This window comes from Magallana gigas, chromosome 6 (genome assembly GCF_963853765.1).
Source record: "Magallana gigas chromosome 6, xbMagGiga1.1, whole genome shotgun sequence".
NCBI lineage: Eukaryota > Metazoa > Mollusca > Bivalvia > Ostreida > Ostreidae > Magallana > Magallana gigas.
In genome coordinates, this window is record NC_088858.1 from 3,823,979 (window position 1) to 3,851,430 (window position 27,452).

The window sequence follows — 27,452 nt, forward strand, 5'->3', positions numbered from 1 at the left end:
TATCATTTCTATAATATGAATTTTCCGGATTTTCCGACAATTTCAAGAATTCCGGGAAAACTAGATATGAATTATGTCGTGTAATATTTAAAGATAGAATTAATTCCATCAAACTATGTATCAGTAATAACTAGTTTAACCAGACCTCAGTTGTCTCCGTTAATCTCTGACAAGCAAGAGAGACTCGATCTCTGCTAGTCGGAGATTTACGGAGACAGCCGATCGTCTGGTTGAACGAGACTATACGTGTACGACTACAAAAATTACCTAAATTGTTCGTACCATAATTTAAATCTGACTATTTTCAAAATACTTATATTATATATATTATTATAGTATCCACAGCGTTTGAACAAGTTGTTTTCCATTTGGCTGCGTTTACACAGCGACCCCAAAGGCGTTTCTTCTGCGTTTATACCGCGCTCCCACGGCGTTTCTAGTGCGCGGTCATCAAGACCACGAAAACTCGAAAAATGACTGTTGTACAATAGCAAGCGATGTAATAATTATCAAACTGGATGTAGATGACTATGTAAAAAGTAGCATTTGCTAATATTCCAAGACCAATCAATGAACGTAGATGGAATTCATGCCATTTGGTTCTGATGTTTTCACATCTTTTCTATGTTTTCTAACAACTAATAACGGATCTTTTTTGTAGACCTGACTACTAAGAGTTTAATCCTAGTCCTTCACAAATTGTTTAGAAGTAACTATATTTCAACTACAAGCCCAACCCTTTTATCAACAGCTTAGCGCATCGATTGTAAACATTTCAGCGTATCTTTTTTTTGGGGGGGGGGGGGGTGAAAAGATTACGAATTTCTACAGATTTAACATGTAGTGTAAATAAAGTTTAAAAGATATACATTAAAATCTTAAACTCGCAATTGCGAGCTTATTATTGCAGAAAAAAGATTCAATCTTTCAGTACATTCACGACTTTTATTCTTTTATCTAACAGTGTTTAAACAGGGAAACAACCAACAGGAAGAGAATTAGATTTAGTCTTTTTAAAGCGAATTTTAAAAACAATACACCGGTAGATCTTGTAATACCCCAGTAATTCACTTTTGAAACCTATGCACCCACTGACTGTGAAGATTTTCTGCGTTAAAGGGTGAAATCTGGATGTTTAATTTATCTGTTTCATTAACCTTATAGTAGGTTTTGTATGCATGCCAAAAGCTTTTCTGATTTTCTGATTAAAGTCCAAATTAACGAAAGTAATCGTAAAAATTAAGTAAAGTAAAACTAAACGAAAATATACCATACTACGATCACGATTGAATGTACTTATTCAAGCTTCACATAGCAGTGGTTCAATTTGTTGAATAATCATGTTACCGTGGGGGGGGGGGGGGGGTATTTAAGATATATATTTCTATAATAATATTGAAATAAGAATCCTAAACGAATGTTGCAAATTTTGCTGCTAGGTGGTGTCCGTCGAATCCACCAAGTTCATTATCGACGTCACATGCAAGCTGACCGGTAGCAATGAAGGAGGCTCATAGAGCCTCCGTCTAAAAATCAACAAAGTTTACAATAAATAATAAATCCAAAGAATATCACATTGTAGTCCAACCGGAGTCAAAAACGCACCGCACTGCATTAAATTCTCTCTCTCTCTCTCTCTCTCTCTCTCTCTCTCTCTCTCTCTCTCTCTCTCTCTCTCTCTCTCTCTCTCTCTCTCTCGTAAATTGTCATCACTCCTAGCTAAAGAGTGATCGGATATAAACAATGGGGCATCACTCCTTATGAAGTGACAGGGTATAAACAATTCTAAAAATAGCACAGGTGACTGAAATTAAGGAAAACGATAGCTAAACTAATTTAATAATAAATAATTGAATAAAATACATAAGTCTAGAATTTTTAAAGTGCTAAAGAAGCACTGTAGGGCTGTGCCAACATACTTATAGAAAAAATCATTGAATAAGTTTGATGTTAACAGTCAGTGTATACTTTTTGCAATATTGTAAAAGATACTAATAATAATAAATGAGCTTGAGTAGAGTGCATATATACCTTAACTAGCTTCTAGGGGTGAGACCACTTATATAAATAATCGTTTGCTCTCTGACGACTAACTGAAAAAGTAAACGACAAAACATCTAAGAATGTTTGTGTTAAAAACCCCGGGTGTTTTTTCGGATTCCGAAAAATATTATCTCTACCTACTACCTACCTCCACTGAGTCGAACCGGGGGGGGGGGGGGGGGGGGTTAGGGGGGGGAGGGGCGTGCAGACGACAGGAAAATGAAAAAGACTTTTATGTAAATGTAATACAGATATTTAATAGATACTCAGCAAAAATGCTTAATAACATTGACACAAGAACTCGCTGGGTTTACTAATACGTACAGTATACATGTATATACAATACAAAACAGAGATCTAAGGTGAGGATTCCATTCAGGTAAAATGAACACATATGAACCGAAAACTCGATTTTCTTTTTTTTAAATACAAGAGTGCTTATATAAAAATGTTGGAATTATAATGAAAAAAAAAAATCTTTTTTCAATAAATCTTCGATAGGATCCTCTTTCTGTAGTAAATTAATTACTAAAATTCTGATGATAAGTATACAACATATTTACAAAATAATATCACAACCTGATTGGTTGAAAAAAAGTCTTTACAAAGATTTATTATAAAAGATGAATTGACCAAGATATAATTGTATACAGTCGGACCTTAAGGTAGAATAACAAACACACCTGGAAAAAGTCACTCAAATTAAAAGTTAATCATTTGATTATGAAATATATAATGATAAATAAACTGTACATATGTACAAACCATTGTCAACCGACGCGAAGCGGAGGTTGACAATGGTTTTCGAGGGGTGTCAATTTCAACTGTTATCCTCCCAAACAGGCACTATTTATTTTATTATACTGAATGTCTTAATATTAGAGAGTTTTTTTACTGCTTTTATATAGAAATGACGTGAATTCTACGTCGAACCGTACGCGCATTATTTACGCGCATGTAACAATTCGTTGTGTGACCCGTTGCTAAGTGTGTTGTTTACGCTGAGGGTAATAGAACGGATTATCAACTGTGCATTAACCAATCAGATTTCAGTATTTAACATGAAAGTTTAATAATTGAAATTGACACTCCTCGAAAACCATTGTCAACCTCCGCTTCGCGTCAGTTGACAATGGTTTTCTCGGGGTGTCAATTTCAACTGTTACCCTCCAAACAGGCACTATTTATATAATGATGTGTTATTCCATCTTAATGCAAATTTACAAAAGATGAGCTGACCAAAATGTAATTGTATACAGTCTAACCTTAAGGGGGATGTGCGGCAATCTTGTGCATTTGCGGATAAGAATATGAAAATTTCTTGAACTGGCTTGTTTCTGCCATGGTTGTAAAGAGGACACCAATGGACCCCTTCAGTTTTTATTCAGAGTTTTAAATCTTCAAAATGAGTCTGTAGCTGCGCAGTTCGACAGCTGTTCTTAGTGATTAAAAAGGCATTGTCATGTTCTTGTATACATACTTTTAAACAAAATGACATGTTGGACTTCATATGTATTGCTATTATGTCTTTTGGCAACATTTTTGGCCAGTTTCGGGCAGAAACAAGCCAGTTCAAGAAATGTTTATATTCTTATCCTCAAATGTACAAGATGGCCGCACATCCCCCTTAATGCAAACTCTTTATTATACTAAGGTATATAGCTCGTTGATTCATGCCAGTGTGAAATATTACCATTTAATACCAAAATAAGATAGCTTAATAATACACATATTATCAAAGAAAAGTTAAATACTTCTTCCTAATGATTTTTTTGGTGAAGATTTGAACATTAACAAGTTGGAGATATGTTGTAAGACTTTGATTGATAACCAAGTGGTCCTTGGCCTTCACTGTCACACGACAGGCACGTAGCATCAGGGGGGGGGGGCCAGGGGGGGGGGGCCTGCCCCCCCCCCCCCCCCCCCACTTTTTTTCGCAGCAACAAATTTTTTAAAATTTACATATAAAAAATTGAATTATCAGGGAGTTGGCCCCCCCCCCCCACTTTTTTGGGAGTATGTAAAAAAATGATAAGAAAATAAGGAAATTAGAGGTGAAATTGAAGTTATATAGTACGTCAGCCCCCCCCCCCCCCCGCGCATTAGGATTTTGAAGATTTTGGGAAACTTAAAATATTTTTTTTTTTTTTTTGCTTGTCAAGATCTTTTGGATGAGTCTGCCCCCCCCCCCACTTTCAAAAACGATGCTACGTGCCTGCACGAGTAATATACAACCCTTGTGAAGTATCCGTCAATTTTCTTAACAACAAAAAAGTTATTGTTTTGTGAAATATGTGATTGTGAAAAAAGTCTAATGACGAAATGATGCGTGACGGCGGACGAAAACAAATAGCATTGGATCACCTGGGTGACGAAGTTATCTCCAAATGTTCCAAAATAAGGAATCCCATTCATTTTGTCATTCATTTTCAATATTCTAACTAAAGCAAGTAGTTTACGAAATTTTGAACAACATTTTATCATTGACATATGGTAATTAAGTCAAGAATATCTTTAAGAAAATAAAGGGAGTAAGACAAAATCCACATTTATAATGACAAACAAACTTTAACCGACATGGGATTCAGTCGTTTCATAAAAATAAAGTTAACAGGAAAAATTACTTTCCATTTTTTTTAAGTAAACTAAAAACTTAGGTCCTCATTTTTTTCATAAAGACGAAAAAATTAAACAATGAATAATACAAACTTTGATTAAGACTGTTTAAAAGGTAAATCTAAAACTTTTAGATTAAACTAATTAGATAGGTTAGACAAACGATTGTTTTTTAAGAATACACGTACAGTAGTATAGTACTTGACAAAGAATAAAAGATGAATAATAAGTTTCTTTACTATGATAGAATTAAATATTCATACATGTAATATCTTGCACAAATATTTCATATGAAGAAGTTTTAAAATATATTTTACATTTACTTATAATATTGCTTGTAAAAATGTGTTCTAAACCTAAAAATTGCACAATTAAAACAAGTGCGGCGAAAGTGACGTGGCAACACACAATGACGTTATTGACAGTCGATGTGACGCGACTCCTTATACTGTTTGTCCTTCGGTTGAGATCTTGGTTATCTATGCTGATGGAGCCCCGCCCCGGGTTTGCATACGTCGACTGAGTTTAAACCGGACAACTCCAGAAATAACTAACGCCAACCACAGAAAAGTACAAATCCAAGAAGCTGCCTTCAAATGAAATGAACTTCAATAATTAGCAGTAGCTTTAATTAAATACAGTGAAATATTGACTTATTATCTAAAATTATATTCACATATTTCGCAAAGTACACAAGAAGATGTATATGAAACAATTCATGAAATTGTAAAGTCTACATCTCAACAGATGGATTATTTAACAGTAAATATATTTATATAGACAGAGCAATATATCAGTGAAATCTGAGAACAAGTTTAATCGCCCATAGACACGTACACTGGGAAAAGGAGTACGTTAATTTGAATAAGGATATCTTAGTTAAACCCCAAATGAACCTTGAAATACATGTATATATTATAAATGTATATCTATGAATTTATGAATGAAAGGAGCAAAAATGTATAAGCTTAAAACTGGTTGGACACAAAATCTTTTTACTCCTTTTACTGCTGATCTTTTTTTGTTACCAGATAACAACAAAGGGTTAAACCAATAGGTATTGTCAAAATTGGTGCTTAAAACTTAAGACAAAGAAGACGGAAGGTAATGATTCAAATTTCTGGTCACTTTATAAAAACACTTCAGCTTCCTTAGTTTCCTGGTTCACCCAAGGTAATAAAAAATTATAAAACAATAACATAGTATTTTTTAATGCTGGTCAGAATGGAGTTTGTTGTTGAACTTACCTGTGTTACGTTGAAATTGGTGTAAAAAGTTCCTGCCGAAACTTGATGGTCAGTTCCCACTATCACGAGTTTCTGATTTTGGGCTTCTTCACAGCTGTGAATTAGAATAGTTCGAAACTGTGTCATTGTTGATCGCTGTACATAACTGCAGTCCGAACTACTTTAATTAATTTTAATTGGGTTAAAAATCACATTTTCAAGGATACGTAACTTCGCCTAAGGATATTGCACTTAACGTACCTTTTATTTGATGGATTAACATAAGAACAAAATCCACGAAAATTGGTATTCAACGACTATTGATAAAACCACAGTACGTATGTACCATTTGAACCATACCCCGACAATATAGAACAGACAACCATTTTACAAATTTCTTTAACAATAATTACAATTTTTCTTCACAGATCCAACAGACCTTGGGAAGTACTGGTAAGGCTTGTCCTGAGTCAGGGAGTCACACAGTTCTCTGAACCCCGCACTGACAATGCAGGAGGAGACAAACACGAGGAGTGTAGCCAGGGAGTTTACTGCAAGGACCGCCATCACCAACATCTGGGGCCTGTAAACGATTACAATTACAGGAATTTGTCATAAGCTACCACAAGGAGGAGGTTCCGTGAGTACAATGAAAGTAACGTTATGCTCATGAACATAGATTATATTAGATAAATAGATGATGTAGATATATACTATTGAGTCACATATTTTCGTTGGATCAAAATTTCGTTGTTTTAAACCAAAAAAAATTATTTTGGCACTTACAGACAGACAGACAGATAGAAAGATAGATAGACTCACTGATTATAATTGGAAGTGTCCTTCTTTGATTTGTAAATTGTGTACGAATTGTAGACTCCCATTCCGAAAGCATAGATTATACAGACAAACACTCCACAATACATGGGGAAATCACAGTTTGACATGGGGCTGAAATTCAGTATGAATCTTGTTGCACTTTGGGATTCCAGTTCTCCGTAGAGAATGCATCCTGCTACTCCGTTCTAATTGGAATACAGACATGAATGTAAATAGTTCGTTTAAATTCATATATACAGTACCGATCAGACCCAACCTAACAGAAAGTAAACCCCAACTAAACCCTGGGTTTACTTTCTGGGTTTACTAGAGTGGACCCAGAGTAAACCCCAAGTAAACCCAGAGTGGACACAGAGAGTAAACCCCGATCAGAAGTATACCCCTGAAAGCAGACGCTACATGTGTATTCGGAATATACAAGGGGCAGGAATCACAGGCAGTAGGATGATAAGATAAAATACAAGTCTGCTTCACACTTCAGTGCGTATATAGTTGACTCCAAAAGCAATTCTCGAGTAAACCCAAAGTAAACCCCAAGTGGACCCAAATTTTCAAAAAGTAAACCCAAAGTAAACCCAGAAAGTAAACCCGTGCTTTAGTTGGGGTTTACTCTGGTGTTAGGTTGGGTCTGATCGATACTCTCTCTCTCTCTCTCTCTCTCTCTCTCTCTCTCTCTCTCTCTCTCTCTCTCTATATATATATTTAAGCATTGAATCATTATTTTTTGGCCATATCAGGTTCATTTGTATAGTTATCATTACACAGTGTTCTGATCATATCAGCCTTTGATTTCCAGTTTGGCACAATCACCAAGTGGCATGAGAAGGCCCAATAGCTAGCGCGTTATGAAAATTTGTATGCACACACCGCTGCAGTTATGAGACTATATCTTTAAAAAATAATGATTTAATGCTTATATTTACATTTTTAAAACTTCTTTCCTTGTCTGCAAATGTGATTTTTACGTCAAAATTTCTGTTTTATCCTAAGGGTAAGTTCAAATTAATGGAAGAGCCACTGTAACAGCCACAAGCGTGAACTTTGTTTATGGAAAAGGTATAAAAGTTTTAAGTTTTAGGAGAATGTCCAGTCTTACTACTTGTTTGTGTAATAAATGATACTTCATGACTATTCATGTATACATACTAAATATATTCAACAATGTACATACATAAACAAATGCAATATTGTGAAAATAAAAATGTACCGGTAATACAGTGTATACTGGTAGTTCATTTTTTTGTTATATTTGATGATTAGTTGATTGATTTTTAAACAACTTAACCTCTTTTTCAGATATGCCCAAGTCATACAAATGTGCTGTTTGTGGTAGGACACATTTGAAGCAGAGGCGACCTATCAAAACAAAAGAGCTGAAAAGATATGTGACTAAATTAATCAACAGAGAAATTCATATTGATGATGTGATTTGTAATAAGTGTAGAGCTCAGTACAGTAAAACTGTGATTAAATCAGAAAAGACACAAAAAGAAGCGTCCCTCATTGAAGGTGTTATATCAGAGGAGGAGGACTCAAATTTTTTAGTCAATATTGAAACTTCAACTGCAGAACATTTGCAAAGTCCCAAGAATATAACATTAAAAGTTCACTCGACTACATCCTCTCATAAGTACTGTGTAATTTGCAAAGAATATCTCAGCAAAGGAAGAAAATCACCTGTTGTACCTCTAAATGCCAGAACACAATCATTTATCGAAAAAGGAATATTCATAAACAGCAAAGCACGTTGTTGTGTTAATCATTTGATTAACAAATTATTTACAAAGGAATCACTGAAGCTACTAAAATCCAAATATATAGAAACTTCATTCAACAGAACTGATATTGTAACTTTATTGGAAAATGTAAGAAAAACTTTGGCCCTCTCCAGTTGCTTAAACTTTGAGAATGTGCATCTATTATCAGACAGTGTATGTTACAGTTTAACTGGAATTACAAAAGAAAACTTTGAAGACATTGTATCCCATTTATCAACTTTGAGAAACAGCAGTGTTCGGACAATCAACACCTGTGTTGCCATTTTACTGACAAAGCTCAGAACTGGTTTGCCAAACCATCTATTGGGTGTTATATTTTCTCTCTCCAAAGGTCAGATTCAGAGATGTATTCACAGTGGAAGGAATTGTTTGATGAAAGATTTTGTACCCCTACACATTGGATTTCAACATATATCACATGAAGATTTTGTTTCCAGGCATACTACGCCTCTTTCCAAACAATTATTCTCAAGTCATGATGATGATGCTGCAATTATTGTCTTGGATGGCACCTATGTGTGCATCCAGAAGAGCTCAAACTATACCTTCCAAAGGATGTCATATAGCTTGCATAAACATAGACCCTTAGTTAAACCTATGGTCATTGTCGGAACTGATGGTTATATTTTGTCCATTTTGGGACCTTACTATGCGAAAAACAATGATGCCTTAATCACAAAACATATTCTGAAAACTAATACTGATGGAATGAAATCCTGGCTGAATGATAATGATATTTTCATAGTAGACCGAGGATTTAGGGATGTGTCTGGATATCTCATTGAGGAGGGATATGAAGTAAAAATGCCACAATATCTTCAAAAAGGCAACAGTCAGCACAGCACAGAAGAGGCTAATACAAGTAGACTTGTGACAAAAGTGAGATGGGTAGTTGAAAGTGTCAATGCAAGGATTAAACAATGGAAATTCTTTGATAAAGTAGTTTCCAACCATTACATACCATACATTGGCGATTTTCTACGTATCGTTTGCGCATTATTTAACTGCTACCGTCCACACTTGGCAGACATGGATTCTTCCTCTAAAGAAATAGCAAAGAAAATGTTGGAGAGAAGTCTGAAGGGAAATGATGTTCAGAAAATGGTTGAAGAGGAAGGACTGCTAAGAAAAAGATCTGTTTTCAAAAAAGTTAATATGAACACCAGTGATACTGCAGTTCCCTTGCCTGAATTTCCCATATTGTCTATGGAAAAGCTGAGAGAAATTACATTTGGAATATATCAGTTAAAAGAGGCGAAAAACTATGTCTTGGATAATTTTACAGAAGACCAGTTTGAAGTGTTTGTGTGCAATTCAGTTGAAAACCTACTGAGAGTAAAACTGAGATCAAGACATTCTAACAGTGTCCGCCACACAGCGTTCATCCATTTTACTTTAGATGGCGAAATTAGTGGCTGGTACTGCACATGCAAAGTAGGGGCACGTGTTGTGGGATGCTGTGCCCATGTAGCCAGTGTCCTCTGGTATCTTGGATACTTTCGCTTTCTAGGAACTCAACTTCATCCTTTGAAGTTTCACGGTATTATGACTGATGCCAGCCTCCTTCCAGAAACGGACAGTGAAAGTGAGAGTGAGGAAATCCCCGAAGAGTGAAGTTGAAGACATGTTGCATGGTTATAGTATTTGCATTTATGTATGTATCTTACTGTATACCTGAACATGATAATCTTATTGTGGTAATTACTGATTTCAACTGTTAACTGTGCTGAAAAGAATTCTTTGTCAAAAATTAGTACACAAGTATATTATCGGCTTGACTTTTGTGTATGCATATTGAATACCAGTTAAATCTGCGCAACATCCTACATCTATTTCTTATTTAATGTAGTGTTATATATCTCTAAATCTCCATCTACAATTGTATACATTCATATACATGTAAAATGTTACTATCTAGAAAAAAAAAAAAGATAACATTTTTGGGCAACTCATGTTGTTAATCTCCTTTGTGGGCGGTATGATTGGCCAGAAATGTTCATCTCTTTTTTTTATTACAAGTATACTAGATGTAACTTCACACAATGTTTTTCTTCTGTGCTAAATGTTCTGAAATCTACATTTAGATATTTTTAAATTGTAGCTATATTTTTTTTAAACATTTTGTTTGGAAGTTCCCTTTTTTAATATTCTGATATCAAATTATTTACAATAAGGATTGAGGTTATATTCCATATTTTAAGGACAAAAAGATATTCATTTGTATTATAATTAGGCCTAATTTTTTAAGAAATATGTAATTTATATGAAGTGTTGGTGGGGTTTATGGGTTAAGATTGTTTTCATTAGTTTAAATTCAGAGCATAACGGGATTGTGCAGAACAGGATGCGATCCTCTGGCGCAGGTGAAACACACTCGTAACATCGCAAGTCACTGGCGTAGTTGAAACATACTCATAAACTTGGCCTGCTGCAAAATCCGAGCTTGCTGTTAAAATAATTACAATATTTCATAATTCTAAAGAGAGTTGGGTTTATCATTATAGCAGGTCATACATTTCTATCTGTCAAAAGCATGAAATGCCATACTTAATTTGTTAAATATAGAGTTGTAATACAGTGTATATCGTAATATACCTGTAATTGTATATAATGTATAAAAACATGATTTCTTAAAATTAATCTATTACAACTTTACTGAAAATTAACACATGTTGTAGAGATGTTGTAAAATTCAATTCATTTGTCACAGTATTGTTAGCATGTGTAGCAGATACTGTTGAAATGAAATGTAATTGTCATATCAAGAATTTTTTATACAAGACATCACTTGACATTATTAGTTAATTTTTAGTCTGAATAGAGACGCATGATTTTTTGGAAAAGAACATGATTTTACTTCTAAAAACATTCAATATTTTGACAAGTTGCAATTTCTTTTGTGTTATCAAGGTAATATTTTTGTAGCCAACTCATACAGTTGATTTGATCTTTTATGGGTTGCATGATTGGCCCTATACATGTATGTTCATTTCTCGTTTACAGTGCACATATGTACACGTAATCGTTATATGTATTTGCTAATGTACATGAATGTACCATCAATTTTATTGATAGAACGATACATTCTGTTGATTATTTAATTTATATGTAGCCTGTTGTGAAGAATTAGTTGATGTGTATACAACATGTGTACATGTACAATCACAATGTTGTTGGTCACAATAACACGATTTACTTTAATATGAAAAGTACATGTTATGTGTGCTTGCTAAAGTTATAATATGTGAAGTATAATGGGTGATACTAATTTTTACATGTATTTCATCCATGTTTGTAAGCACTTTAGTGAGATATGTACAAATCTTTGTTACATGTACAAGTAAAGGTACAAATCATTGGATTTAAATTATAATAAATGATATTATTTTGTACATTATATTATCTCTCTGTGAACACTTAAATATTTTGGAACATGTAGCTAGGAAACATGGACATTTCAATACACACACACATAAATATATTATAAGAAAAAAAATTGCTGCAATGTTAAATACTAGTTAGTTTTAAACTTGTACATGCTGTTTGTATTTGGACTAAAATATATAATATATTTAACTGGTTACTGAGAAAATGCATTGAATGAATGAATTTCTGAATTTAAATTACATTTTTATTTTGGGGTGTTGATGTAATTGATAGTTTAAAAGTTTTGAAAAGAAGGATGATTAATAAATTATTTATTTATTGAAAAGGTTTTTTAAAGTTTTTTAATACATTTAATACATTAATTACTTTTTCATGTGAAATCGAGGTTGAAATTGAAGTTATTTAATTGGTTACTAAGGAAATTCATGGTTGCCATGGAAACGCTGGTTAAAAATTTTATGCATTTAATGCATTAATTCATGTTGGTAATTCAATTAAATGCTCATCAAAATGATGTTAACTTAAATGTTTGTAATCGAACAAAGAGGTTATTTTTAAATTTAGACCGAAACTATGGTGACGTTTGTTTCGTTGCTAGGCAACTATACAGAAGGGTTACCAAGAAAAAAATCCTACCATGTTGAGTACTGAGGTCAATACTATGCATGGTAATAAAATAAACATATTTGCTGAGGGGGCCAAAAATGGCCCTTACCCTATCTTGTTCTTTGTGTTTTATCCTAAGGGTAAGTTCAAATTAATGGAAGAGCCACTGTAACAGCCACAAGCGTGAACTTTGATTCTCGCTTGTGACGTTGCATTTTACAGCGTTCAACGTTTGTGACGTCATAATAAAACTAGTCATTCTAACCTTTGAGAACCCTGTGTGTGTTACAGTCTTATAACTGCAGTATCTTTTCACACACTTTACATGCAAAAAATATTTGGAATGTGTATATATATATATATATATATATATATATATATATATATATATATATATATATATATATATATATATATATATATTAAACGTTAGATAAGAATGGCGTACTATCTAGGTAGAGAAATATTATTTTCATGTAAAAAGGAATAACTTAAATATTGATGTGTTAAACCTCACTGACCTTTCTTCAAGCATAGATATTCATATAGCGATCAATATAATCATGAAAATAAGAATTAACGTGCATATCTTTCAGGACTCGAAGTTTTAAGGAAACTGGGCTTCAGCTATTGAGTGAACACGGCCTTCTTTCATTTCGTTAAGATCTTATCCCTGCCACTGTTGTAGTTAATGACCATGGTTTATTCCATATCCAGTCTGATTCAATGCTTCAACACCAGACGAAACGAACAGGTTCAAAACAAAGATATAATTAATACTGGTGTTAAAACCTTTTTATAAATTAACTCCGGTAATTTTTTTTTGCCTTTTTAAAAAAATAGTCTATACATGGATTGTCATGATAATGAAATCTTTTCGTCTGCATGACACATAACTTTTTTTGTTTTCTTTGTCATATAAACATATATAATGGTTTCCCCACGTCGGATACCCACGGGTAAACATCGAACAGTTGTTAATCTGATCAACTTTGAATTCATACATATATGTTTTGCCAACTTGTATAAACTACTAGTATATAAGAAAACTGTCATTTGTTATATTGTCAATTTTCATGTTATAGAAAAATATTGATAGGGAAACCATTACCTATGTTAATATGACAAATAGAACAAAACAGTTGTGTGTCATGCAGACGAAAACTTTATTCATTTTCAAACAAACATACATCTAGTACATAGAGACAAGTTAGTTAAAATTTTGAAATTATGAACAGGAAAGGTGTGCCAACATAAAGTTTAAAAAAAGAAAGTGGAATAGTATCCGTGCCAACGTAACTGTGCTCAATATTAACCTTTTGACAAAACCAGGATGTTAATTGCATTCCATATTACTGAAATCATCTAATTTTGAGTTAGGGGCTAAAGTAAGTTACGGGCATACTAAGTACATTTGATCAAGTTCTGTAGTCCAATTGTTCAAGGAAATTTGAGATCGTCGCTGGCTCTTCTATTGAGTGTCATATGTAAGTTTGACATGTTTTATTCTGAAATGTCTGATAATGCCCATTAGTCAACTCTCATGCAAACCAATTTTAGTAATTTTAAAATACACCAGAAATGGTAACCACTATCTGCTGGACATTTTTCTCGATAGACAAAAAAAACTATCAAAGAACAATATAGCGCTATCATTTGCATTTAAACTCGCCGTATATTTCCTTTTTCAATTATTAATGGCGCAGGTTTTTCCGAGTTTTTGACCCAAATAGATAACAAATTGCGCAGAAACTCCATAGTTAGGGTCGGCTGCTCAAACCCCGCGTTGACATTCGATGAACTCTCAATAAACACACTTAGAGGGCATTTAAACTTAATATTGACACAGATGGTTGCTTAAAGTGCATTTTTATTGTTCTTTGATAAATTGAGAAATACAGAAATCTACTCTGCAGTATAAATAATAACGTAATTAAGATGTTTTAAAAAATGAAAGTAAAATATGAATTCAAAATAATTTTCGTTCAACTTCGTAACATTATTTCACAAAATAATCTTTCAGACCATAAAAAACGTTTAGGCAATGTTTATTTATGCTGCCTTATAACATTTAATTCTGTATGATTAGCCGATTTTTGAAGATCCACAGAAATACAAATACAAATGAAAGCGATTTAAGAAAAATATTTACATTTTCATTGTTATGAAAATAATAAATACAACATTTTCAATACATGTTTTAGAAATATTTTTATCATGATTGATTATAATGTTATTATAATACTAGTATTCTTTGACAAGTTTAAAAATAAATGTTTTAAAAATATTTTACAAATATTTTAAGAGAATGTTTCTGAAAGCAGCCATTCAAATGAAATAATTTTTTTACAACGTTTTGAGAATGTTTTTTATTTTATGTAAATGGCCCTACAACCTAAAAACAGTCTGCCATTTGGGGAAACAATTTGTATACTATTCTTTGAAAGCAAAACCGATTGATTAAAAAAATACGTTAACAAATTACTTTACAATGAATAAAAAAACATGCATTTCAAAACATGGCTTCAACTCACAGTTATGACTCCTAATGGAATGGAAATAGCAAATCCACAAACAAAAATAAAGAAATATAATAACGTGCTAACAATCAACTGAACGCACTCAACATTCATCGTTCCAAGTCAAGCACTCGGCAAAATGCCTCTAAACAATACAAATACCGCATGCAGGTACCACACCAGTATTTCCCTGAACGTTCACGAGCGACAGGAAATAAAATTCACCTCTTCCCTTTTTATTAGGGTATTTTCTTAGGTGCACATTTTTTTGGGGTGTTAATTCAAGCATTATGCTTAGTATTATGAGCTTGAAACAAATTCAGGAGGCTAGGAGATATGTTTTTTTATACCAATAAGGGTGATTTGGTTCCTGGCCCCGAGGTTATAAAACTTTTTCCATACTCGTACTCCAACTCGTACTCCGTACTCCGAGTATGTACTCCACTGAGTACGACTCTTAAAACCAAGGTTATAAAAGTTTTGGAGTAAGTTTTCTGCTGAGTATCATTTGGAGTATGCTCCAAAAGCCGATCGATGAAATTTTACGTCTCTGGAGAAAGACAGAGAACGGTAATTCATGTAAATAGTCCTGGCATGTAGGCAAACTGTACATGTATTCAGATTAATTATTTATCAACAAAATGTAACACATTTTTTACATGTACATATTACCTTCTTCATCTGCAAGCATGGGGGTGTGTCTGCATCTATAACTTATGAATTTTTGAGCAACAAAGACGATTAATCCAGTGTAATTGGTAAAATTATCAACAAATTGTGTTTTTGTCAAATCTCTCTCTCTCTCTCTCTCTCTCTCTCTCTCTCTCTCTCTCTCTCTCTCATGAGACTCAGATATGTGATGATTAAGTATAATTATGTTGTAAGGAACGATATGAATATAAAAAAAGAAGTAAGAATTTACACGGATATGAAGAGATCTAGAGTATTTCAACATAGAATTTAGTTCGATATATCTTAAATTTTCCTGGCTTTTTAACTATTTTGATATTTTACATGCCAGGAAAAGGTCATAACCGACGCCAACACAAAACTGGTAAGTCACTGCCCCAAGTGGATATCTCTTAAGATATTTAGTGAGCAGTTCCTGTATTAGGAAAAACAGGGAAGAGTTTAATTCAAAAATAGAAACATATACTTGGGAAAATCACAAAAATACTGAGAAGATCCGTTTATTTTTACACTCATATAGTATACACTAAGGAAATTATATGGGTATTCCAATTTAATTGCAACATACTTAGTACTATATTTGCCTTTTAAAATTCTTGTGAGAAAAAAACATCTAATATCTTGAAGGGGTGGGGTGGGGGTGGGTGTTGGAATTGCATCAATGAACATATGCCAAAGGCCAAGGACACACGTAAAGTTTCTCATTTTAATATTTTTGGGAATGTGCACGAGAGTTTAAGAAAATTCACTAATTGAAATATTTTTGAAATTTCCAATTTGAGGACCACGTTAAACCGAAACAACGTGTTCAAGGAAATTGTGTACTAAAGTTGCTGTACCCCTTTTTGTGGGGTTTTATTTATGGTTCAAGTTTTTCTCACTTAGTCAAGGCTTGAAAATGTGTGTTTAGAATTTATATATACATACTGTGTCATTTTTAATCTTAAGTAACGTCCATTGATATTTTTGAGCAAGCCTTTTCCTATTCATCTTTAAAATTCGAAATACATGTGTTAATTTTGATGCATTTGACATAGATATTTGGTTACTTTAGATAAAAAAGGAATAGCTATATGAATTATCTAAATAGTTACTTGCTAATAAAATTAAACAATTTAAGAGATGAATATTCCCACAGCTAAGCTATATAGAAAAAAAATAGCTCACATTAAAATGCGAAGAAGCTATTTTAAGTAGTACATGTGTTTTCAATCGATTGCATAGAATAACAATAATCCCCTTCAAATATCTCTCTCTCTCTCTCTCTCTCTCTCTCTCTCTCTCTCTCTCTCTCTCTCTCTCTCTCTCTCTCATAAATTCTAGCTTTTATCATGCGGGTTATGATTAATTTAAGTGTTATCTTTTTTTTTTTTTTTTTTTTTTTTACATAAACAAGCTTTTAATTAACTTTAAATTACCCGAATTCTCAAGCAGAATATATACGTCGATCATACTTAATGTTTTCCATAACTGTGTATTTAAGAATAAAATTTGATGTCATAACACCAAATTTTATTTGTAGAAAGATACTAATATAATACTTAAGACTATGGGGTCAGCGGGACCCACCATCCTTATATTCGAGCGTTTATAATCAAATGTTAAACCAAACAATGCATTTCACCTTACGTATACTTAGACATGTCTATGCTCTCGATGTTTTAATTCGAAATAAATAATAAAGATCGTAAGATAGGTGATGTTCCATGGTAAAATTTCTTTAATATTTGGAAAATAAAAATCAATTACTGGTAGATGGTTCGGAATGGATACTCTACCTTCCCGCAGTAAAATTAAAAAGAAGTTGCGGTCTATATTAGACAAAGAACACATCTAGATCTCTGCAGCTACATGTAGTATATGGTCACCTAGGAAGCCAAATATGTACGTCATAATTTTAAAAATATTGCCAATACAAAACTTAAAAATTCGAAATATTATCTTTATGTGTACATCTAACGCCCTTTAACATGCGTTTTAATTGCTTACTGCTGATTCTTGATTACTTTCTACATTTCCAAGTAAGATTGCTTTTTGTTAACTTTCAAAATAGGTTTTTATTATCGATATTTCGAGATAAAAAGAAATGAACCTTGTTCAAAATTACTCTAAATTTCACAGCGTTTTTGACACTACAGAGGAAAGGCGATTTATAAGCCAATATTTTCCACATGCAGACAGTAACTGTTTTATGAAAATAAAAAAAACCCAACAACAATCGTATAGATAAACCACCGCCCCCTCCCCCCACTCACACACACCAACACCAACTCCTCTTAAAAATATTTAGTTCCAGTGGTAGATCCAGAATGTGAAGTTTGAGGGGACGTCAGTATAAGACAGGGAGTCTGGAGAGGCCGCTTTGTGGCCTCCAGATGGTCCAGGGCAAAGTCCTGTTGATGACTCAGGGGGCAAAGCCGGCCCCGGAAGCTCCAGGATTCTAGAGATTTTGTAGGGTAAAAAGGAAGTCTTTAAATAGACGTTTGAGATATTTCTTCTCGTGATTACCGGTATACTTAAAGTAATAAAATTGTTTATAATTTTTAAAGGTTTGTAGATTTAAGACCTACAGTCATCAAATTCCTCTGTCTTGTAGAAATCCAAGAAACATATCCTTTTATTTTTTTTCTTTCGAATGACTGTAAATTAATCAGTTTAAAAACCAAGTTCAATGGGACAATGTAAATTAATGAAGTTTTAATAAAAGATACATGTAACTACATATACCAGCTTATATTATAATAACAATGGAAGAGTCGTTAAAACACTAGTTAGTATAACCAATTACTTAAAGGTGGGTATATGGGTGACTGGTCATATTTGAACCCAAGGACAGCGTAACCAAAATGTTTTTTCCTGGGTTTTTTTTAGTTACACCATTGAACACACGCGTTTTCTTCATATTGCACCATTGAAACAGTCTAATGTAGAGAAATCCCCCAAGTTAAAAAAAAGATAATCAAGACTTGCAAGTTGTACATTTTCTTTGCCAGAAGGAGTATGGTTTTTTAACTTTATTTGGACAATTTTTTTAGGGCTGTGGGGGGGGGGGGGGGGGGGGACGCCGGGTGCCTAATAATTGATTAATAACGATACATGTACATTGATTTCTTTGTTTTAAATGATGGGGTGTATGGGTCGTATTTGACAAAAAACAGAATTCTTAAAAAAGTCGAGCTATTCAACGGTAGTATTTTGTACGTAGTTATACATGTATATGTACATTAATTAATGAAGCAAACTATCTAAAGGTTATTTTGATAATCTTGGTTGCAGTTCGCCCTTACTCTTAAATTCACCTCCTTTATATCTAGATATGTCATTAATAAAATGGTAAAAACTTTCCATTTTAATTCATATACATGTAAATATGATTAAATTAGAGCGTATAATACAGCAATGTTACAGTATGAACAATATTATATGTTTGCACTGCATTTTATTTAGATTAAATGTCTTGAGTACGACTTTGAGAAAGCTTCAAAGCTTACTCAGAAAATCGCATTTTTGTACTCAGCCGGAGTACGAGTAGGAGTATGAAAAAGTTTTATAACCTCGATATCTTGAGTAGGAGTACGATTTGGAGCACGGAGTACGATTTGGAGTACGAGATCGTACTCAAAAAAGTTTTATAACCTCGGGGCCTGTCTTTAGGTTGCATAGGGTAATATACAATTATTTAATGCTTGAGCAGTCAATAGACCAGAATATTTTTCCCGAGGTGCAGGGAACAGCTCAGTATGATCTATTGCCCGAGGCCAACGGCCTCGGGCAATAGATCATACTGAGCGTTGGCCTCGGGCAATAGATCATACTGAGCTGTTCCCTGCACCAAGGGAAAAAATTCTGGTCTATTGACTGTTCAAGCATTAAATAATTGTTTTATTACCTAATTCCTTTTTTAGTTTTCGGGGATTACAATTTGCATATTGTAGGTGGTTTTCGTGCCATTATGCAATATACTAAGATTTTTTTCCCTCTTTTACATGCACAAAACCAGTTGCATGCATTACAGCATCTCAATTTAATATTAGTTTACACAAAGAAGGTGGTTTTCAACCCATTAGATTTTAAATAGTCTTTTACCTTATATGAGGCTTTAAAACTGTTGATTATTTGATACTCCATTTTGATAACATTGTATTTGGTTTCACCAAGCACTAAAAACAGCGTCAATGTAAAGGAATATACATTCCCTGAGAACTATCGAAAGGATGTAACATTAACATACCCGCGTCTGAAATACGTTGCCGGTCCAATAGATCGCAGTCTATTGACCGGCGGTCCAATAGATCGAAGTCTATTGACCGGCGGTCTAATAGATCGCAGTCTATTGACCGGCAGTTCAAAATAGACGCAAATATATAATTTGTAATATATTTCTGAACATTTGAAAATACAAGACATCTCCACCCCAATGGATAAAATATTGTCTAATAGTACGGTGAAAATAATTCACAGTAAAAACTCTGTATCTTGTTACTAAGTGTCTCAACGCAACTAAGAGGAGGACCACTTGGTTCTGAATGGGGTTACGAGTCGGAATAGCCATTTCTTTTCGACCGAATGATGTTGATTTCCATTCATTCTGAATACTATTTTCAAGGTGACGCAGGACAAAAAAAACCCTTAAACCCTTCTAGTACGACTCCAAAACTTTATTTCTGGAAGGGGCAAGCTCAAGTCACTGTCGGATTTTATGCTATAAAAGAAGACATGTAGGTTATATATTTTCATTTTTTTTCCAACATTTGAAAATAACCAGTTCTTCTTTAACAAGACCAACCAACATTGACTGAATCATTTCCTTCATCGAAATAAAGTTTTAAAGACAACCATCGCGTGTGTACATTCTACTCGCCCCCTTTCGACTTTGGGTATCCGTATTTTTTTAAACTTGCAAACCTTTCAAGCAAAGACTCAAACATTTGTTATCGGTATCTTTGAAACAGGTTTTCTGTCCAAAGAAGGATTTTAAATCATTAATTTGTTAAAAACCCTCATTTGATAATCAAATGACAGTCCTCTTTTAAAATTTCATTTAAGGTGGTACGGGACATCTGTCGATATTAATGTTGATTAATATACATTATGATTGAAATACTTACACCGTTTTAGAATTTTCAAATTTTACAACATTTATCCCAAAATTAGCTTTTAAAAATGTTTGGAGAGGTAGAAGTTGTAAAACCGACAGCGGGATTCGAACTCATATCGTACTGGTTAGAAGTAAACACTCTAACCCACTGTGGTAAGCTGTTAGGTGACAATACTGGGAAAGAAAATACTTACATAATTACACTTGGTTTTATTGTTTATTTCAATAAACAATACATCACAACATGGAAATGTCCATTACCACATTAAACTATTATATTCCTTGGAAATGTCCATTACCACATTAAACTATTATATTCCTTGGAAATGTCCATTACCACATTAAACTATTATATTCCTTGGAAATGTCCATTACCACATTAAACTATTATATTCCTTGGAAATGTCCATTACCACATTAAACTATTATATTCCTTGGAAATGTCCATTACCACATTAAACTATTATATTCCTTTCCTTTCTATGTTTTGACTGGCTACGGTATTATGTTCTATTGTTAAATCCATAGAAAGCGACACGTTACCGTTTTGTTTTGCCTTGGTCAGAAATGACGGTCTGTCATTGAATAACACACGTCACATGATTGCCGTATAGATCTTTGTAGACGGCAAGTGGTTAAATCATGATGGCAATGTTAACTAAAATTATATTGCTGCTAATGTACATTTGTGTAAATACATCTGTATAATCATATTATATTAGAGAAATGTATTAACAAAATTTATTTTACCAGTAAGTGTTATATGTATTATATCACTTGTATCTGCTCTTTCTTTTGTGAAAGTTGTATTTAAATAACCAAAAAAAAAAAAAAAGAAAAAAAAAAAGATGGCAATGTCTTTTCATTGCATGTCTTTCTTACAAAGATAAAAAAAACAACCTCGTCAATCCGAACACTTATTAGGGCTTTTCGACTTTCGGTCGAAAAGACCTATTGTTTTCGTTCTGTTTTATTATTATTATTCTTCTCGACAAAGTTTCGTCATGGATTTTTTGAAAACAGAATATAAAAATCAAAATTTAATGTAAGCTTCTTTTAGCAATTGTTTAGTTCTCCCGTATGTCCTTTTTTTTGGACTTCCGGTCTATATACTTCCGGTTTACACATGCAAAAAACAAAATATTAAAAGGACCTTTGTATCTATTTTATTTTTTGAGTATTAACTAAGAAATTTTGGATCTAGATACTTCATAGTATGATATACAAAATCGTAAGCGACAACTTTTTTGTATCTCTTGCTGTTTTTGAGATATTAGACTTCAAACTATGAAAAAAGGGGGGATGAAAAACCTGAAAATTGAAATAACCACTAAATTTTTTAAATGAGGAATGGAAAATGTTAAAACTGTCATAATAATCATATATTTAAAGTTTCGTTTGAAACCATTGAGAACTTCCGGTTTTATAAGTTGATAGAAAATCGTCTATGGGTGTTTTAATGTTAAACTGAATTCATACGTGCCACTTTTTCTCAAACAGTTTTCAAGTAAATATTTCCATATTTAATATTTATATTAAGGGACCTAATTTGCAGACTTGAAAATATTTTGAGATAAAAATATTGAAAGATAAGGGATCTAGAAGGGTCAAAGCTAAAAAAAACCCTTTAGTTGTATCTTTTTTATTTTTCATCCGACTTTTAAAATCTTTTCGGTTTTAAGTTTTGAGTAAAGAGTACAATTTAAAAATTATGGTTCGTAGGGCCATTTTTTGACTTCTTATAGGAGTATTAAGGGTGTGAATATTGCAACTTTTTAAAAGTTGAAAAAGTGATTTAGAAAGAGTTATCTCGGTTTGCTCAATGAACGTAGAACATTAATACTCTAGGCATACCACGTTTCTATTTGAGAAAGGAATGCTTACTTTTTTATGATTTTTTGGAAATATTCTTTTAGAAATTAAAAGTATATTTACTTTTAAAGTGCTGAAGTTCACTTTTTTTGACATTGCATTATTTATAAGGTTATATTTCTAATAGGCAACTGATTATACCAAGGGGGTTAAGAGTTTTTAAATAAAAAATAGATAAGATTTTACCTGACATTTACAATCAAAAAAGGGAAAAGGGATGTCGAAAAGCCCTTACTTTTTGTTGAAGACAAAAAAAGTTCTAGTTAGGTTTGTAACTGTCTACAAAAATCTGTCAAGTTGTAACATAAAAATGTGGTGAAAGTTTAGTTGTGTAATGGCTGACTGAGAGTCTAGTCATATAAATTTTGTGTACGTAGAACAACTAAAAAAGTACAACCACCATGTTAATTTTCATTGTTAATTTGCATAAAAGAACAAAATGCGTTGCGGTCATATAATCATAAGTATTTCATTTGTATAGGTATATAGTTTAAGGTTGTTTCATTAAAGGCATTAAGAATAAGATTTTTCCATGAAATCAAATTTTCTCAAACTCTTCGAATCCTTTGATTACATGAGTTTTGATACATTGAATAATTTTAACAATTGATCGCAAATTCTTTAATAACAGAATCATACTAGAATTTTTTTTGTATGTTGGCAGTGGCACTATAATTGATACATAACTGTTTTGCTTCTGTTCCTACCGACTTATGTGAAAGTGTAGAAACTTCTGTGAGGCGAATCTCCAATCTTAGAGATTAAAGAAAATCTTTTGAATTATTTTGCTTTTATTGTTTCACATTAACAACATCCGCAGACAAATGTTAAATTTGAAAAAAAAAATAGTGATCTGCATTGATGTAGTATGTGTCAGCCTTCAACCCCTCCTATCAACAATATGGTTTTTGTTTTACGTTTAAAATATATTCCCTGTGTCATACATGAAATGATTATGCAAATGAAAGCTGTAGATTTTTACTTATAATAATTTATAAATCATTGTCGGAAATCCCCCGGCCACCAATCTCGCATTCAATTAAAACCAAAAGGTAAGCGTTTACGAGACGGGCGGTGGGTGCCCAACAATGATTTAGAAAGGGATTTTCCAATTTGAACATATTAACGTATTTTCAGCACACTATAGAATGTAAAATGAGGTGTTTTTAAGTTTTATAGCGGATGCAAAAGCAGCATTCTTATAAAATCTCAGCATCAACTTATGTGCAATATTACGCTCAGAGTGTGTGTATATATTGACGATAAAATTTATGTATGAAATAATGACAATAACAAACCGTCAGCCACCTCAAAAGTCCATAAAACGAAATACAAATTCTAAGCAGAGCAACACGGACCTCCAAAGAGATAGAGGTACATGTAGGATCAGGTGCCTAGGAGGATCCTCTGCTGATCGGTCACACCCGCCGTGTGCTCTTTGTCGTAATCGGGAACCCCCCCCCCGGAAAAGTCCGTAGACAATTAGGTGATTAATTATGGTTTAACAATTAGTATGAAAAACGCCACTCAGCATGCGACCCAGGAGAAGATAGTATTTGCTGACAAGGTCGTTGTATCGACCATAGAACTAACGAAAAGATGACTTCAAACGAGACTGCTGATAGTCCATATTTATCAACTTGTTTGTCTGTAGCTTGCCTCGCTTTAGAAACTGTTCAGACGAAGAGCATGCCCTTGCGTATCGAATTAATTGAAAGACAAAAACATCATATGCAGGTGATGAAGGTATATTGCTACATAAGTAAGGAAAGTTGACTAAAGAAAAATTGAAGTCATGGCGTTTATCATAAAGTTTTGTTGTTAGGTCACCATCAATGTCCAATGGTTTTGTCTCATCCATTATTTATTAGATATGATTTTACTAGCAATAAACTATTATCTAGTACTGAAAAATTTCATATATATTAGTTTTAGATTTTGATTATTTTTCAGAATCCGTATAGAAAGCTTTTTAACTTATAGGAGATCATTAAGTCAATGACCACGAACAATCAGCCCTCTTAACATACATCAACTGTTAAAGCACGTGGCTCTATGACAGGTGATGTCGTTGCACCCTCCAGTAAACACGCTGTTCTTTTTTACGCCCATTATAATTTAGTTCTTGAAAAAAAAACCCAACACATTCACCATTAACCTGTATACAAACCCCGAGCTATAAACGTTTGTCGGGCTACATTTAGAGCAGACAGAAATTGTTTCAATACAATTCACTTACAATATTTTACTGCCTAATCACAAAAGTATAAAGGCTATATTAATAGTTTTAAATACGTTTACAAATTGGTGGCAATAAGATGAACAACACGTTGGTAGAAATGCACATAATTAGTGGTACGTCGTGCCTGACGCTTTAAGTTCCAAAGAAAAATAATTCTTTGTCCCAGAATTTTTTTTATTTTAACATCCTTAAAAAAGCCTGTGCTCAATATTAACCTGTGATACGAAAACAATCATTCTGGAAATCCCCACATTCCTTAAACCTGAAATATACAGAGCATAACATGATCTCGTTTGAAGTTGGATCACTGCTGTACCTTTTTAGGTTAATTCTTTTGGTTAATTTAACATCTGCGTCTAGTAACATAGGTTTTCAGCAGGTACACATCTTAGTTTGATAAGCCCTAAAGTATAGATGCAGGTGAAAAACAAGAGAAACCATTGATACATCAAAAGCACGTGGAAAGAAAATAAATATACAAAAGAACACGCAGATGATTATGATCAGGACCCCCCCCCCTCCCCCCAGCTAACAATGTAGACCATTGAAGTAATTACTGTCTTATTGATTTCATTTTTCTATGTAAATGTATTCAATCTATAAGTGTTTTAAGATATATTCGTTTTTAAAATAATTCATAAGTGTATTTTGGGGGTTGGGGTGGGCGTGGTTTCTCTCACTGAGCACCTGTAGCAAAAATAGTAAATACTCACTGTTGTGACTCCTACTGGTATGGAAATTGCAAATCCACAAACAAAAATACAGAAATATAACAACGTGCTAACAATCATATGAATGAAAACAATATCCATCGTTTCAAGTCAAGCACTCGGCAAATGCCTCTCAGCAAGTCATCGCTTATATATATACAGGACATTTTGAACCCGATTAATAAAAGACGATATTAAAATTCAAAGCCCAGGGACTTAGTCTAGTGCACTTCAGGGGTGTCTTCCCAATTAGCCAACATTAAAAAAAATACGGGTAAAATACGGGTAGATTTGTGTTCTTGGCTAGGCGGGAATGGAGAATTTCAGAATGTTGACAAAAAGGTAATTAACCAACTCAGGTGAGCTCCTGAGGAAGGATGTCGTTCGAGAAATCTCGTCACAGCAATATGCAATAAAGTCATCGAGTTCAGATGCCAATGATTAGAGACTTTATAATTTTGTAAGGGTCTAGATAGGCCATACACCGCCTCAAGAAGGGCATATTGTGGGGCCAAATTTCTGGTAGGATACGTGATCTTCAGATTAATGTATTTGACTTCAATTTCAGCATCGACAATAACTCCATTCGCTGCATAATTACAATTGTTTGTTTTGAGTAACCGCCGAGTAGCCCTCCTGCAAAGCCCCCCCCCCCCCGGATGATAACGTGTCATTATTACAAGTATTTGTTGTTGCAAACCTCTCAAGCTCACCCTTATATCATACCGTGAAAATGTTAGAAAAAAAATCCCCATATTACGAAATATACAAATCTGTAAACTCAATTTTCTTGACGCTTTGGTGTATCTCTAAAAAAGCACAATTGCCTTCAAAGAATGAATGTTTATTTCTCTCAAAAACCATGTCAATGGTACACGAAGAACAAAAACAAATATATTTACAAATGTACAAAGGCAAGATCAGATTAGAAATAGTGGATTTTAAATAAATCGAGCTAATATTTTATACACAAATATGGCCATTTTCCTCCAATGAATCAATATGTATAATATTCATAAGATTCCCAAATTTAAAAATGGTAACATTTGTTGAGTATTTTTTATCAATTTATTGCGGGCGAAAATGCCCAACATTCAGTAGCATTCGTTACCCATTATGTTTTTATTACATTAAGCATTGTTAAGAACAAATTATAAAACATCTTTATGATTTATAATTACAGGTTCTTCGTTTTGTAAAAATGACTCTTAAATCGTTTGGAAGTTTCTTAAGATATATTTCTTGACCAAAACTTTTCTTGATTCTGTAATTCAAACATTTGGGTGAATTTTCTACATTTCTAAACCAATCTTGTAAAAACTGATTTATGAGAGTTTCTTTAACAACAGATTCTAGCCAGTCGATGCTATAAAAACTTCGATTGAATGCAGATATAAGAAAGACGACATTAGTTAACTATATCTCTCACCATGGGTACATAAACGAGCCCTCAGAAAAGCATTTATAAACTTGCGACTTAGCGATACATTATACATATGTACGTTTACAATCATGTATCACCTTTTTAAGGTATCTCACTCCTCATGTTTTGATTTCAATGCGCAGATGATCATTATATTTATAATACATATGATTTTATTTATTTAATCATAACAAAAGGGTTATTATTTCATAATTACACAACATTCATAAAGAAAAATTCATTTGAATTCAAGAAACAAAGCAAAGGTAATTCCCGCAAAATTTGGCTATCACTCTCTCAAGATTTTTTTTGTACATGTCACACAGAACCTATAGAATATATTACAAGCCTATCACATGTTAAAAAGTTAATAATGAAAAAAAATATGATAACAAGAAAAGT

General features: G+C 33.2%; 2 protein-coding genes across 4 annotated transcripts; one reads left to right on the top strand and one right to left on the bottom strand.

Annotated features, from left to right (window-relative positions):
* Positions 1-4,267: 4,267 nt before the first annotated feature.
* Positions 4,268-25,795, bottom strand: LOC117689062 (transmembrane protein 179B). 3 transcript variants are annotated; one of them, XM_034468737.2, is made up of 6 exons: positions 25,631-25,792; positions 25,234-25,320; positions 6,708-6,910; positions 6,325-6,468; positions 5,907-6,000; positions 4,268-5,249 (listed from the first exon to the last, which is right to left on the bottom strand). In XM_034468737.2, the coding sequence occupies exons 3-6, from the start codon at positions 6,830-6,832 to the stop codon at positions 5,139-5,141; spliced, it is 474 nt and encodes a 157-aa protein (XP_034324628.2). In that variant the 5' UTR covers positions 6,833-6,910; positions 25,234-25,320; positions 25,631-25,792; the 3' UTR covers positions 4,268-5,138. The 3 variants fall into 3 exon arrangements, with proteins under 3 accessions (XP_034324628.2, XP_034324626.2, XP_034324625.2); XM_034468735.2 differs by lacking the exon at positions 25,234-25,320 and having other exon boundaries at positions 25,631-25,795; XM_034468734.2 differs by lacking the exons at positions 25,234-25,320; positions 25,631-25,792 and adding an exon at positions 15,031-15,235.
* Positions 7,866-12,116, top strand: LOC136276459 (uncharacterized). The gene has a single exon (XM_066088479.1). The coding sequence runs from the start codon at positions 8,024-8,026 to the stop codon at positions 10,115-10,117; it is 2,094 nt and encodes a 697-aa protein (XP_065944551.1). The 5' UTR covers positions 7,866-8,023; the 3' UTR covers positions 10,118-12,116.
* Positions 25,796-27,452: the final 1,657 nt, after the last annotated feature.